At 35.3% G+C, this 15095-nt stretch overlaps 1 protein-coding gene across 2 annotated transcripts; it reads left to right on the top strand.

The window, feature by feature from the left end:
* Positions 1-9016: 9016 nt before the first annotated feature.
* Positions 9017-14033, top strand: pthlhb (parathyroid hormone-like hormone b). Of its 2 annotated transcripts, XM_068217416.2 has the most exons (3): positions 9017-9105; positions 9651-9751; positions 13563-14033. In XM_068217416.2, exons 2-3 carry the CDS (start codon positions 9663-9665, stop codon positions 13960-13962), a joined length of 489 nt encoding a protein of 162 aa, XP_068073517.1. In that variant the 5' UTR covers positions 9017-9105; positions 9651-9662; the 3' UTR covers positions 13963-14033.
* The last annotated feature ends 1062 nt before the right edge of the window (positions 14034-15095 follow it).

The following is a 15095-nucleotide window of genomic DNA, read 5'->3' as shown; positions in this document are numbered from 1 at the left end:
TTCTTGCTGTGAGGCGACAGCACTACCTACTGCGCCACTGCGTCGCCTCTAACGTATTTCCTGTTTTACTATGTTCATTTCCTTAGCTTCAAAGAATCCAAAAAGGTTCACAAATTCATAAATAACGTTATGTTAGTGGTTAAATGTTGAGTTATGCTTGAATTCCCTTTGTTTACAGTTATTAAATTGTTTGACAACAAGCAGGAAATGTCCATGGCCCAATGACATCACCACACAGAAATGGTCTATATACATATAAAAATAAGAAGAGTATTTTTTTTTTAATTCATAGCGACTTTCAAACAAGGTAAATAATCTGCTAATAGGATAATGAAATCACTATTTTACTTATCCCACTGGCAAATTATTTTACCCTTTTAAAGGAAAAATACTCATTTAAATTTGACATTATTTTTGAAGATAAAAGGATATTTTTACTTGTCTGAAGTCAGAATTATTAGCCCTCTAGAATTATTCGCCCCACTGTATAATTTTATCCCCAATTTATTTTTAATGGAAAGAAGATTTCTTCAACACATTTCTAATCATGATAGTTTTAATAACTCATATCTAATAACTGATTTATTTTATCTTTACCATGATTTCAGCAAATAATATTTGGCTAAATTAATAATAATAATAAATTTAACAAAAAAAAAATTTATTAATAATAACAACAACAACAAATGCATTTTAAAAATAAAATAATACCAACCAAATTGTACAAAAAATCTAATAAAATAAAGAAAATAACAAATAAATAAAAAGGTAAATTAAATAATAACAATAATAAAAATATACAAAAAATATTAATTCAATTCAATAAAACGAAACTGCACAACTTAAATATATTTTCAAGAATTATTCTGTATTTCCAACCTCCGTCCAGGCCTGTTGAGCAGTTTATAGCGTATTCTGCATTCAGAGACTGATTTCCCGCTGCTGCAGCTTACAGAGACCGACATTTCACTGACGCTTACAGACGTGATGTTCGGTTGAGGAGCTTGAACTACAGCAAACACACACACATACACACAAATAATATATATACAGTTAAAGTCTGGATTATAAAGCCCTCCTGTATATTTTTTTTCCCAATTTCTCTTTAATGGAGAGCAGATTTTCTTCAACACACTTCATAATAGTTTTAATAACTCATCTCTAATAACTGATTTATTTTATCTTTGCCATGATGACAGTAAATAATATTAGACTAGATATTCTTCTATACAGCTAAAAGTGACATTTAAAGGCTTAACTAGGTTAATGTTAGGGTAATTAGGCAAGTCATTGTATAACAGTGGTTTGTTCTGTAGACAATCCTAAACAAATATTGCTTAAGAGGGCTAATAATATTGACCTTAAATTAGTTTTAAAAAAATAAAATACTTTTTTATTCTGGCAGATATAAAATAAATAAGACTTTCTCCAGAAGAAAAAATATTAAAGGAAATACTGTGAAAAATTCCTGAATCTGTTCAACATCATTTGGAAAATATTTGAAAAAGAACAGAATAAAAAATTCACAGCAGGGCGAATCATTCAACTGTATGTGGACTAGAAAGAAGACAAAATCTTGAGGTAAGAAGAGCATTTTGTAATTTTGTAATTCGAACACTGACTGAGTCTGTAGATCAGACAATAGTGGCCTGAGTGAAGCGTATACAAGAGGTGTTTTTTGGGCCTCATCGCTTTCCAAACTTCTTACCTGAGAGTAGAAGGATTTACTGGAACCCTCAGACAGGCTTTCACAGCTAAACGGCTTGTTGGCAAGGCGGTCATGTTTTCTCTGGCAGCGAATCAAACCCGCCGGACTACATCCAAAAGTACCTACACAACACAAACCTGTGGGATGTTTGGATGATAAATTGCCGACGTTCTGCAGTAGAACAAAAAATATTGGCCTCGCTGGGGACATCAGTCTTAATAATCTCGCAGTTAGTGGGTGGTTGAGCTTGCATGTTTCTCAAATGTCCCACAATTCACTTGGAGTGGCGTTTGACTACAGGTGGCGTATCAACGTTTGTCCAAGTGCTGAGAAGGTCAAGTGCCAGCGGTCGATGGGGGTGTTAAATGACACGTTTTATTCATTTAACAATTTCACAGAGGAGACCGCAAAAAATCCGAGACGTTCCTCGGTGGCAGAATCCACTAACGCCGGAGATTAAATCTGGAGCGCAGGTTTTTTTCTGGTCAGATGGAAGAAATCGTGTCATGGGTTCCTGTACGGTTACATGATAAAACAAACAGCAGAACAAAACTGGAGTACACGGGAAGCGGAAAGGAAACTTAAAGTTAAACAATATTTCTCACCAAACGCAGCGTGGATGAGTCAAGGCCTTCGGACATTGCTAGACGATGCTGTCACTGGGTTAATGTAAAAAAGAAAAAACATTTCTCAGTAGTTTAAGGCTAATTCACTATAAGACATGATTTTCTTATTTAAACTTTTTGTCTCATTTCTAGTCAAAACATTCTCAAGAAGCATTTTGTGGACATGTGAAAAAAATATTCAGAAATATTAAATAAAAATTTCATGAGATAAATAAATAAAAGTAAATAAAAATTAAATGAGATAAATAAATAAAAATAAGTAAAAATCAAATGAGATAAACATATATATATATATATATATATATATATATATATATATATATATATATATATATATATATATATAAATACATGAAAATTAGATAAATAAAAAAAAATTAATTGAGACAAATAAATAAATAATAAAATAAAAATAACAAAAAATAAAATGATAATTTATTAAATAAATAAATTTTTTTAATGATAACTAAATGAATAATTTAAAAAAATTAAATGAGATAAATAAATAAAAATTAAATGATATGAATAAATAAAAAAATAAACAAATGAATGAAAATCAATTGAGATAGATACATAGATAAATAAATAAATAAATAAAATTATATAAATAAATGAATGAGATAAATAAACAAATAAAAGTTGAATGAGATAAATAAATAAATAAATAAATAAATAAATAAATAAAAAACAAATAAGATTAATAAATAAAAATTAAATATATAAATAAATAAATAGAAATTCATAAAAACGAAAGAAGATAAATAAATAAAAATAAATAAAATTGAAATGAAATAAATAAATAAATATTATAAAATTAAAATGAGATAAATAAATAAAATGAATAAAAAATATATGAAATAAATAAATAAATAAATAAATAAAAATATTCTATAAATTATATCTTTTTTTAATATATATATATGTATTCTGCCAATGGAGCAAGTAAAATAATATTTTTTGGTTTGAAGTATAAGACATTTCTTTTTACCAAATTGCAAGATATTTTTTTGTTTACATTTTTTTGTAAGAATTAGTTTGATTACATTTCTAACTTAATTTTTAATTCAGAAATCAAAAAACATTTTTTACTTGTCTAGAAAATGCTTCTCGATTAAAGAACTTTTAAATGGTTGGTCTTTTGTTGTGTGTGTGTTTTTTTTTTTGTCTCTTTTTTGGTGTGCAATAAGAAATAAAATTAAATTGCAGCACTTCATGCTTAAGAATTAGTGGCTTTAATTACAGATATTAAATAGTCACTACTTTATCACAATTCAGCATATTTTATTTGATGAATGAGTAGAAGAGATGAAAAAACACAGCCTACAAAATATTGAATATATACACTCTAAACAGTTCCAGCAGACCCCAAAGCTTGAGAAAATTAGATGTGACAAAAATGCTAATTTTTGTCGTCATTTCTGTCACCGCCCCTCATATTCCAGACTCGTATGCTGTTATTTTTCCTGTGTAGCATGAATAGTTAACAGGTCTCCATGGTTAACATGTCTATCAAATTCTAGCAGCATACATTTCATGCGTTCATTAAAGTTATACAATAGTTTTGTGTGAGGAAAACTTGCACTAATACTCAAAACGTTGCTAGTGCTTATGAAAGAAGTCTCCTATGCTCACCAGCACTGCATTTATTTGACCAAAAATACAGTAAAAACGCTAATATTGTGAAATATTATTAGTTTCATATAGTGGTTTCTATTTTAAAATGTCATTTATTGAGAAACTTAATGCACAATGTATACTTCAGTCTTCAAAAATGATTCTAATATATTTATTTGAGCTCAAAACATTGTTTTCTTATAAACATAATACAAATTTGTTTTAGGGTTTTTGGATGAATAAAGTGTTTAAAAGAACATCATAAATAAAAACTTCAACATTAAAAATCTCTTTACCCCTTCTCAATTTAGTGAATGCTAGCTGAATAAAAATATACACTCACTGACCACTTTATTAGGTACACCTTACTATTACCGGGTTGGACCCCCTTTTGCCTGCAGAACTGCCTTAATCCTTTATGGCATGAATTCAACAAGGTACTGGAAATATTCCTCAGAGATTTTGCTCCATATTGACATGATAGCCTCACGCAGTTGCTGCAGATTTGTCAGCTGCACATCCATGATGCCAATCTCCCGTACCACCCCATCCCAAAGGTGCTCTATTGGATTGAGCTCTGGTGACTGTGGAGGCCATTTGAGTACAGTGAACTCATTGTCATGTTCAAGAAACCAGTTTGAGATGACATGGTGCGTTATCCTGCTGGAAGTAGATTTTAGAGATGGTTATACTGTGGTCATAAAGGGATGGACATGGTCAGCAACAATACTCAGGTAGGCTGTGGCGTTGACACGATGCTCAATTGGTACTAATGAACCCAAAGTGTGCCAAGAAAATATCCCCCACACCATTACACCACCACCACCAGCCTGAACCTTTGATACAAGGCAGGATGGATTCATACTTTCATGTTGTTGGTGCTAAATTCTGATTCTACCATTCACTGTAAACCCTCGAGATGGTTGTGCGTGAAAATCCCAGTAGATCAGCAGCTTCTGAAATGCTCAGACCAGCCCGTTTGGCACCAACAACCATGCCACATTCAAAGTAACTTGAATCACATTTCTTCCCCATTCTGATGCTCGACCTGCAGCAGATCGTCTTGACCATGTCTACATGACTGACTGCATTGAGTTGCTGTCATGTGATTAGGTGATTCGTAATTTGCGTTAACAAGCAGTTGGACAGGTGTACCTAATAAAGTGGCCGTGAGTGTAAATTTCTATTTTTTAAAAAGCAAAACATCTTTTGAAAGCTTAGACAGTTTATTTTCCAATGTACTCTCTGCCCCATAAACATGGAAATATATGGAATATTTTAGTGTCGCACAGAAGTAATTTGTAGTTGATGAGCATTAGTTATGTTGTGAACCTCTTGCCCCGAGACCCATATATGAAGCGGTGCTATTTTGTGGGCTCCTTGAAAACCACCTTGACCATTACGTTTGCTTAGGAGGCGAGCGGACCCACCCACAGGCTTGATTTCACTGAGGTTATGGTCATAATCTCTTGGGACAGTGGTCAGCCAAAACTGTTTACTTTCTTCACCCTGGTTCACCCATGTTTTGGGAAGGGAGGGTCTCATGGTCTCAGCTATGAGCTATAATGTTCCTCAGAGTTAACACAATTTCCATGCAGCTAAAGACCAATGCTAGGTGGTCAGTACAATGCTGATATTTTTTAGTGTTAGTGTGTATCTTTTGTCCATTTGAATAGACATTTAACTTCTGTTAATGTGTTTTTAGAGGCGACACGATGGCTCAGTGGTTAGCATCGTCGCCCCACAGAAAGAAGGCCGCTGGTTCAAGTCCCAACTAGGTCAGTTGGCATTTCTGTGTGGAGTTTGCATGTTCTCCCTGTGTTAAAGTGGGTTTCTTTCGGATGCTCCGGTTTCCCCTACAGTCCAAACACATGCGCTATATATTGAATAAAATAAATTGGCTGTAGTGTGTGAATGTGAGAGTGTATCTCCCAGTACTAGGTTGCAGCAGGAAGGGCATCCACTGAGTACACACATGCAGAGCTTAGATTTGGCCAGCAGGGGGAGAAATTTACAAAGTAGGACCAGTGATCTCTTCTAAATTTTGCTTGTTTGATTGTACTTTTCTTTTAAACTGGTCCTATATAAGATGTAAAATAAATCTGTGCTGTCCCCAAAGTGTGTGTGGAAGTTTCAGCTCAAAATACCACACAGATAACGCTTTATAACTCTTTGAAGCTGCGCCTTTTAGGCTTTGAGCCAAATTGTGTTGTTTTGGTGACTGTCGCTTTAAATTCAAATGAGATCCTCTTTTGAAAAGAGGGCGGAGCTACAAATGCCTGTGCATCAGCATAGCGGCAGATTCAAAACAGGATCCGTGTTATCTGTGTGAAAAGCTAAAAACGTCAAAAGAAGTGTCTTAGAATCCATCAGTCTATGGAGAATACAGTGTTCATTTGTGCATCCTAAAACTCATTTCTAATAATTAGTTAGGGGGACTTTTATTTTACATTTCGGTAACTGTAACTTCTGTAAGCTGAGTAATGGACTAATGAAGTGGTTGACTATCCAAACACAGCAGACTGCGTCCACCTGACCAATTAGTTTCCTTTGATTAGTATTGGATGGTACAGTATGCAACGGATTTATTTTCATTTCTACAGTCAGAAGTATTCCCAGTGATGGGTTGCAGCTGGAAGGGCATCCGCTGAGTAAAGCATAAGCTGGAATAGTTGGCGGTTCATTCCGCTGTGGCGACCCGACCACTGATAACCAGGGACTAAGCCGAAGGAAAATGAATGAATGTTTTTCTAAAATAGTGCTTTTTTCAATACAATAGGGGGCGCTAATAAAACGAGAAGATAATCTACTTTCTCATGATCTGTTGTTTACACGCATATAAGTTAACATGATCATCAAGCATTCGGCAGCGTATAAATAATCGAAACCGTCAAAATTTCCGGAATGAAATGCCAAAAGCTGATATTTAAACATTTCCTCAATTTAATTTGAGTAGTTCAAGCTACTTATTCAAAAACAACACACTTTTTTAGGTGTTTTTGGGAACAACTTAATTGTTTTATGTTCAATCCACTTAACTAATAAGTTAACTTAATTGTTTCATGGGTTCGTGTGTGGAACCAAATATATTTTCAAGTGACAATACTCTGTAAACCAGTAGCGTTCAGTTAGAGTCTAGCTCAGGGGTGGGCGAACTCGGTCCTGGAGGGCCGGTGTCCTGCACAGTTTAGCTCCAACTTTAATCAAACACACCTGTTTATGGACTTTCAGTGATCCTGAAGACACTGATTAGCATGTTCAGGTGTGTATGATTAGTGTTGGAGCTGAACTATGCAGGACATCGGCCCTCCAGGACCAAGTTTGCCCACCCCTGGTCTAGCTACACCCTGGGTTCTGCCACTTTGGTCTTGTAAATTCTTGTTTTGGTGGCAGAGCTCTGACACTACTCATGTCTGGTCCTGTTTCTGTCTCTGTGTGCGTGCGCGCGCCGTCGTGGGTGTATGCAGAGTGTGCGCGCTGCCGCTTGATGTGGCTCTTGTACTAGTGTTTGTGTTTGTTTTGTCAGCAGCGCGCTGCTTTATTCTCAGCGCCTCCGTCTAGTTGGTTTCAGTTTTGGTTGGCGCTGCGATGAAGCATGCGTGTTGCTTATGTGTGAGCGCACGGTAAGGTGTTCTATCGTGTGCTCGTGTCTTGCGTCTCTTTTCAAAGCACGTGGCTCGGTGTTTACATTGTGGTCACGTGCTTTTATCATGTGCTTCAGTGTTGTGTTTGTTGTCATGAACATGCGGTTAATGAGTTCTCTCATTGGCTGCATGTTCTTGTCCTGTTAAGTGAGCGCATGGCTTGTGTTGTCTATCTGTGTCATGCGCTCTCCCGTCTATTGTCTTGTCCCACCCTCCTTGTTAATTTTCTACAGTTTATATACCCCTCACATTTGCTGTCCTGTGCCAGTTCATCATCACATGTTGTTGTTTGAAGTCTTGTCCTGTCGTGTTTCCAGTCCTCATCCTTGCCAGCCTGCCCAGTCCTGTTTGTATGTGTATGCATTTTTTTTGTTAATGTTTTCCCCCTCGGGGTAGTTTATTTTGCATTTTATTTTATTTTTATTATTTAATAAATTCCCATTTTTCCTGCACTTGAGTCCTCGCTCCTTTTTCCCCCATTTCCCCTCACCAACCCTGACATTTGGTTCCTTTCTGTTGCAAATAGTCCTTGCCTCATACGCTTATTTCACATTGCTGCTAATTTAAAAAACGAAATAAGTGAGGCTGCGGTGGAAAGAAACCCGGAAGTTTAGGATCAGCACAGTTAACGAAATGTAAAATAAAAGTCCCCCTAACTAATTATTATAAATGAGTTTTAGGATGCACAAATGAACACTGTATTCTCCATAGACTAGCTTTTCACACAGATAACACGGATCCTGTTTTGAATCTGCCGCTATGCTGATGCACAGGCATTTGTAGCTCCGCCCTCTTTTCAAAAGAGCACAATCTCATTTGAATTTAAAGCGACAGTTACCAAAACAACACAATTTGGCTCAAAGCCTAAAAGGCGCAGCTTCAAAGAGTTATAAAGCGTTATCTGTGTGGTATTTTGAGCTGAAACTTCCACACACACTCTGGGGACAGCTCAGACTTATTTTGCATCTTATATAAAGGACCAGTTTAAAAGAAAAGTACAATCAAACAAGCAAAATTTAGAAGAGATCACTGGTCCCGCTTTGTGAAATGCTTCCCCTACTGGCCAAATCTGAGCTCTGCATGTGTGTTTTATGTGTGTGTGTGTATTTGTGAGTGAGAGAGGGCGGTGTACCACCCTGTTTCCAATGAAGGTGTCTCCCTGTGCATTTCTTGGAGTGTGTGTGTGGTTTGTCAGTCTGGTATACACTTTGGCACTCATGGGCAGCAGACACACACACAGCTGTAACGCCTGCTGCCCATACCAGTCTGAACACCAAAGGGGACTTACACGACCCAGCGGTGCAATAAATCTGTTCATCATTCCTTCAAGAGCTCTGGACGGACACACAGGACGGGTTTTCTTCTGGACCACTGGAGTTTGGACATTTTAACATGCTTGATTTCAGCTGATGCTCACGGTTTATTGAATGTACAGACACATGCTGGCCTTCAACAGCTGTAAAACATCAGTAACATGCGGTAATAACTGATCTACTGAGAAACAGCATTACATGTGAGTATATTTTCAATGTAAGCAATATTCCTCGTGTTATTTAATGATAATAATTATATATTTGCTATTTTAATTTATGTGTTGGGCACAGTTTAATTGAATTCACTTTAGTGCAAGCTAATAGAAATTCAAGTGCATTCTTTTACATTTAAAGTATATTTTTAAATGCATGTACATGGTTAAAAGTATCAAAAGAGTAAACATTTATGAAATATTTAGCTTTAAATGCATATATTTTTTGCTATTTACTCTGCAGTACACAATATAAACAGATGATTTCTGAAAGTTACTAAAAATACTAGTTTAAGTGAAGTTATTTTGTAATAGTATCCTTCAAAACACAACATAAAAACAATTACATCTGTAAATTACTAAAAAATGTGCAATAAATAAAGTCTTCCTATATTTGTTTAGCGTTTTATTTATATATGCAGATTTACAAATGATAATATAATGATAATAATGAACTAAACTTCTAAGGAATACATGCAGAATACTACCGAAACACTATAAAAATGTTGAATTTTGAACTGTCTTGTGTTTAGTTGTCCGGCAGTATGTTAAGGCACTGGGGCTTTGCTGTGTTCCTGCTAACAATCCCGATACCCATCCAGTCCAGAGCCACTAATGCTCCCAGCAGCAGACAGTAAGTCAGGACTTCCTTTACTATATTAACACCGAAGACTGATTTCTGCGAGATCTTGAATAATGAAGCATCACACAGCTGAATTGAGGCTGCCATCTGCTGGTGATAGAAGAGGATGCCACATTTTTCGGAAAGCCAATGCTAAATAAATACACTTTTGCACAGTGAATTAGGTTTAAACAGGAAAATAACTAATAATTATCACCACAATTCAGATCGATTGCATTGATAATTATTGTTTTGCATCACACTTTGTTTTAAATGTTTTCAATCTCAAGCTAATTTTCTGGCACGACAATCTAAACATTGGTCAGGTTCAAGTTTCTTTGTTTATTTCTTTATATTTTTTATAAAAAGAGCAAAAGTTTTCACAGAGGAGATTTTAGGAGTCACTTTTTATCACATTACCTTTTTTTTTTGGAGAATAAAACCCCTCAGGATATAGATATGAATAAAACTATACTATTGGTGTATGTAAGTATAGATGTATTACATTAAGAATTAGATAAATAATTTGTATAATATTTCTAGTGTTTATGTCTCATTCATTCATTTTCTTTTTGGCTTACAGCCTTTAATCAGGGGTCGCCACAGTGGAATGATCCGCCAACTAATCGAGCATATTTTTTTTTACGCAGCGGATGCCCTTCCAGCTGCAACCTATCACTGGGAGACACCCATACACGCTTATTCACACTCATACACTATGGCCAATTTAGCTTACCCAATTCACCTATAGCACGTCTTAGGGGGAAATTGGAGCACCCGGAGGAAACCCCTGCGAACACGGGGAGAACATGCAAACTCCACACAGAAATGCTAACTGACCCAGCTGAGGATCGAATCAGCGACCTTCTTGCTGTGTATTGGGTGGAAGGGCATCCGCTGCGTAAAAAATATGCCAATAAATGAGAAATCAAAAAATTTATGAATTAATATGCAAATAGGAATTAAATATGCACTAATTTACATACATTTATAGAACAAAACTCTAAACATTGGATGAAGTTAGGTCCCAAATTCTTTATTCTAATTTATTATTTACTAACTTATTTACTTACATAAGAGTCGATGTTATTACAAGAGATTTTGGGAACGTCTTTTTTATCACTCTATAATTTTAAAAAAATTCTCCAAACTAGGGTTGCACGGTTACCGGTAGTATGGCAATACTCATACTGTGGCTCCAAAAGACTGTCATTAACATTCTATCCACAACACATAAGGTTGCATGTGAAGTAGTCACTAAAATGCTGACACGTTTGTGCAACAATAGACCATTTTATTTTAATAGTCTGTGGAGTTCTTTAAGGTTGCACGTTTTCTGACGTTTCAAACGCACTCCTGAATCGGTTCTGTTCCTGTCAATATGACTTAGTAGCTACAACAACCGCAGCAATCTCTTATGAAGAACGACTCACAAAGTGAAATTTTTAACAGGGTTCTTACACCTTTTCCAACTTCAAATTACAGCACTTTTCAAGTACTTTCAAGGTGCAATTGTATGCTTTTCCAGCACATAATAACCACGGTTAATTACGTTTACATATGTTGTATGTACTTTTTCACATTTAAATCCATTGTGCTATTTTAAAAAACAAAAAATTGTTGAGCACTTTAGAGCATGGATTTATTGGGATAGTTTAGCCAAAATGATTAAAAAAATACATTTTAAAAAGTTTATTTATTCGATGAAGTACGCTTTTAAAATGATCTTACAGTCAGATTTTGTTTGGGCGTAGTCCCAAACTTTCATGATCAGTCGTTCATGATATTTCATGTGCATTGCTATTTTTTTGCAGTGATTGGATTGGCGTTTCAGGTTTAAAAATATGTCTAGAAAAATCTGACTTAAAAAATTAAGTTGTCTTAAATTTCAGAAGTTCAATAATCAAGTTCATTCATTCAATTTCTTGTCAGCTTAGTCCCTTTATTAATCCGAGGTCGCCTTCAGCGGAATGAACCGCCAACTTATCCAGCAAGTTTTTACGCAGCGGATGCCCTTCCAGCCGCAACCCATCTCTGGGAAACATCCACACACACATTCACACACACACACACACACACACAAACACTATGGACAATTTAGCCTCAATAATCAAGTTAAAAAATACGAATTAAAAACATTTCTAATAGGACATAATCAGTATTATTAACTTACAAATGTTAATAATTCAATTTAACACAATTCAACATCAGATTGTTTTGGCTTATTATTAGCTCCATAAATGCGCGCATGCGCTGAACATTTTGCAATGTAAACTGGTCGCACGACAACAATTTATGCACTCGCACAAATGCTCCCAAATATATTTTGAGGTCACATAGACAAAATTGTATGCATATGCAACCAAAACAAGTCACAATTTCAACCCCTGCAAATTCAAGCAGGTTCAAGCACTTTGTCCAAAATCCAAGCACTTTTCTAACCTTGAAAACACTCTATTAAAAATCAAGCATTTTCCAGGATTTCCAGCACCCGTAAGAACCCTGCTTTAATTACTTTGGATGGTCACTTGAGAAGACTGGAAAAAAAACAATAGATAAAAAACTTAAAATGGCAACAGGAAACATTAAAACACTTTTTGACCACTTCATAAAGCCTAATTTTGTTGGAAAAATGCTCTTTTTGCAACAAATTTTATTTGGTATAGTTTGTATCTTTATTTTAATGTATTTTTTGTTGGTCAGTTATCTGCAAAATAAACAAAAAAAAATTAGGTGAAGTGACATGCTAATAATACTTATTTTAATAATAAAGGAATTATGAATTAAATTCAAGTAAAGCTATTATAACATGTAAAATATATTTTATTTGCTTCCCAATTAATGTAATATATTGGTATTGTGATACATCAGCTGATATAGTATCGTAAGGTGATTAATGGTATCGGGACAACCCTACTCCAAACAGCCATAAAAAAGTAAAAACTTTTTCTAAATTAAAATTTTTTAAATACTATGTTTAAATATGCAAATAAGCACAAAAATCTGAACATTGGATAAAATCAGGTTCAAAACTCTTGATTTATTTATATGAGAGCTGCTGAAGGGTACATTTATAGCCAAACGAGCCATTTTATTCAACTGAAATCTACAGACACAAATTGTAAAAGCTTAAAATAAACCCTTAAAATTGTAATTTAGGAGGTTTTCTTTACTTTAGAATAAAGTCACTTCACAAAAAATAAAATTGTCGCCTTTAGTGCGCCGCCTTAAACCTGAAGTTGCTGACTTTTATTTGAGTATGTTGATGTGCTTATAACTGAAATAAGGGTTAAGAATATTCCTCAGCAGTTGCTATGGAAGCCATCAAGCTGACGTGAACAGAAGGATTGCCACTCGAAACACAGAAGCAAATGCTCACTGATTATTTATCCAGGCAACATGGTGGCTCAGTGGTTAGCACTGTTGGCTCACAGCAAGAAGGTCGCTGGTTCAAGTCCCGGCTGGACCATTTGGCATTTCTGTGTGGAGTTTGCATGTTCACAAGGGTTTCCTCCGGGAGCTCCGGTTTCCCCCACAGTTGCGCTATAGGAGAATTGGACAATCAAAATTGTCTTTAGTGTGTGTGAACGTAAGAGTGTATGGGTGTTTCCCAGTACTGGGTTGGGGCTAAAATTGCATCCGCTGCATAAAACATATGCTGGAATAGTTGGCGGTTCATTCCGCTGTGGTGCCCCCTGATAAATAAGGGACTAAGCCAAAGAAAAATGAATGAATGAATGAATGATTAAATTATTAATTATTTAATAAAATAAAATAAACATTGCCAATTTAGATTGAAGTCAATTTTGTGTCTATGTTCCAGACGGCGTTCAGTCGGTCACGCTCAGATGATGCACGACAGGAGCCGCTCTCTGCATGACCGGAAGAGGCGCATGTGGCTCCAGGATCTGCTTGAGCAGGTGCACACGGCTCAGGTGTGGGACTCACCCAATCAGAGCGAAGGGAGTGTCCAAACTCTGTCCTGGCCCCGCCCTAAACACACCGGCAGCACCAAAAACATCCCCTTGGGCTATCAAATGGAGAGTATTGGGACGCGAGACGACCTGCCGCAGGAGACCAGCAAGAGCCTGACATATGAAGAGCAGCCACTGAAAGCGGCCATGAAGAGGAAGAGTAAGATGTGTTTGGGCCGATGGAGAGAGCGGGACAGGAGGAGAGACCGAGCGTGTGCCTTCCAAATGCAAATGCACATGAGAGAGTGATAAAAGGGACGGACGATTGCATTGATGGCCATTTGAAGAGACGGCAGCATTAAATAAACTGTGCAGACTTTATGCAAATGAGATGTGGTCACATGATCAGTTGGAACGCATATTGGAAGAGACATTTTGCGAACTCCAATGGAAAAAAAACTGCTGTCAGTGAACATTTTTTTTGGAGGGGGGGGGTTATAGTTCTCCTAGGGTTAAACAGTTTAGTTTTACCATTTTTAATCCATTCAGCTGATTTCCGGGTCTGATAGGAGAACTTTTAACTTAGCTTAGCATAGATCATTGAATCGGATTAGACCATTAGCATCTCGCTTAAATGACAAAAGAGTGTTAATAGTTTTTCTATTTGTAAAATGAAAAGTTGCTTTTATGCAGATTGTGATTGTTACGGCAGAAAGAGAGCATATTACTAGCCACATCGGGCTAATAAATAGCAACTTTTACTGTATAACTATATTTTAATTTATCATATATTTTACAATAGCCTTCTGAATTAATGTCTGAACTCAAGTTTGAGAATAGTTGTTCCTTTAAAGAATAATAATATTATTACTATTAAAGTATAGTGTTTGTGTGAGTGTGATAAAACCAATTAAATCTTTTAATAAGTGCAACTATTACCATTATTATTATTATTATTATTATTATTATTGTCTTCTGTAATAAAAACTATCATGCACATCTTTAAAAATAGCAACTTTTACTGTAGAACAATATTTTACTTTAGCTGTAATTTTACAATAGCCTTCTGAATTAACTTCTGAAGTTTTTGATAAGTTGTTTCTTTTAGGAATAATAATAATATTACTATTATAGTATAGTGTGTGTGTGAGTGTGATTAAACCAATTTTATTAAGTGCAACTATTATCGTTATTATTATTATTATTATTATTATTATTATTGTACTTCTGTAATAAAACCTATCATGCACATCTTGATATGCAGGAGCACTTTTAGCTTAGCTTAGCATAGATCATTGAATCGGATTAGACCATTAGCACGTCAATTAAAAATGACAAAAGAGTTTTGATAATATTTCAATTCATGAAATGAAAAGTTACTATTACACTGATTTTGATTTTTACGCCAGAATGAGAGCATATTCCTAACCATATCGAGCTAA

The sequence above is a fragment of the Danio rerio genome, chromosome 25 (genome assembly GCF_049306965.1).
Source record: "Danio rerio strain Tuebingen ecotype United States chromosome 25, GRCz12tu, whole genome shotgun sequence".
NCBI classification, from domain to species: domain Eukaryota; kingdom Metazoa; phylum Chordata; class Actinopteri; order Cypriniformes; family Danionidae; genus Danio; species Danio rerio.
This window is presented reverse-complemented; position numbering and strand designations above follow the sequence as displayed.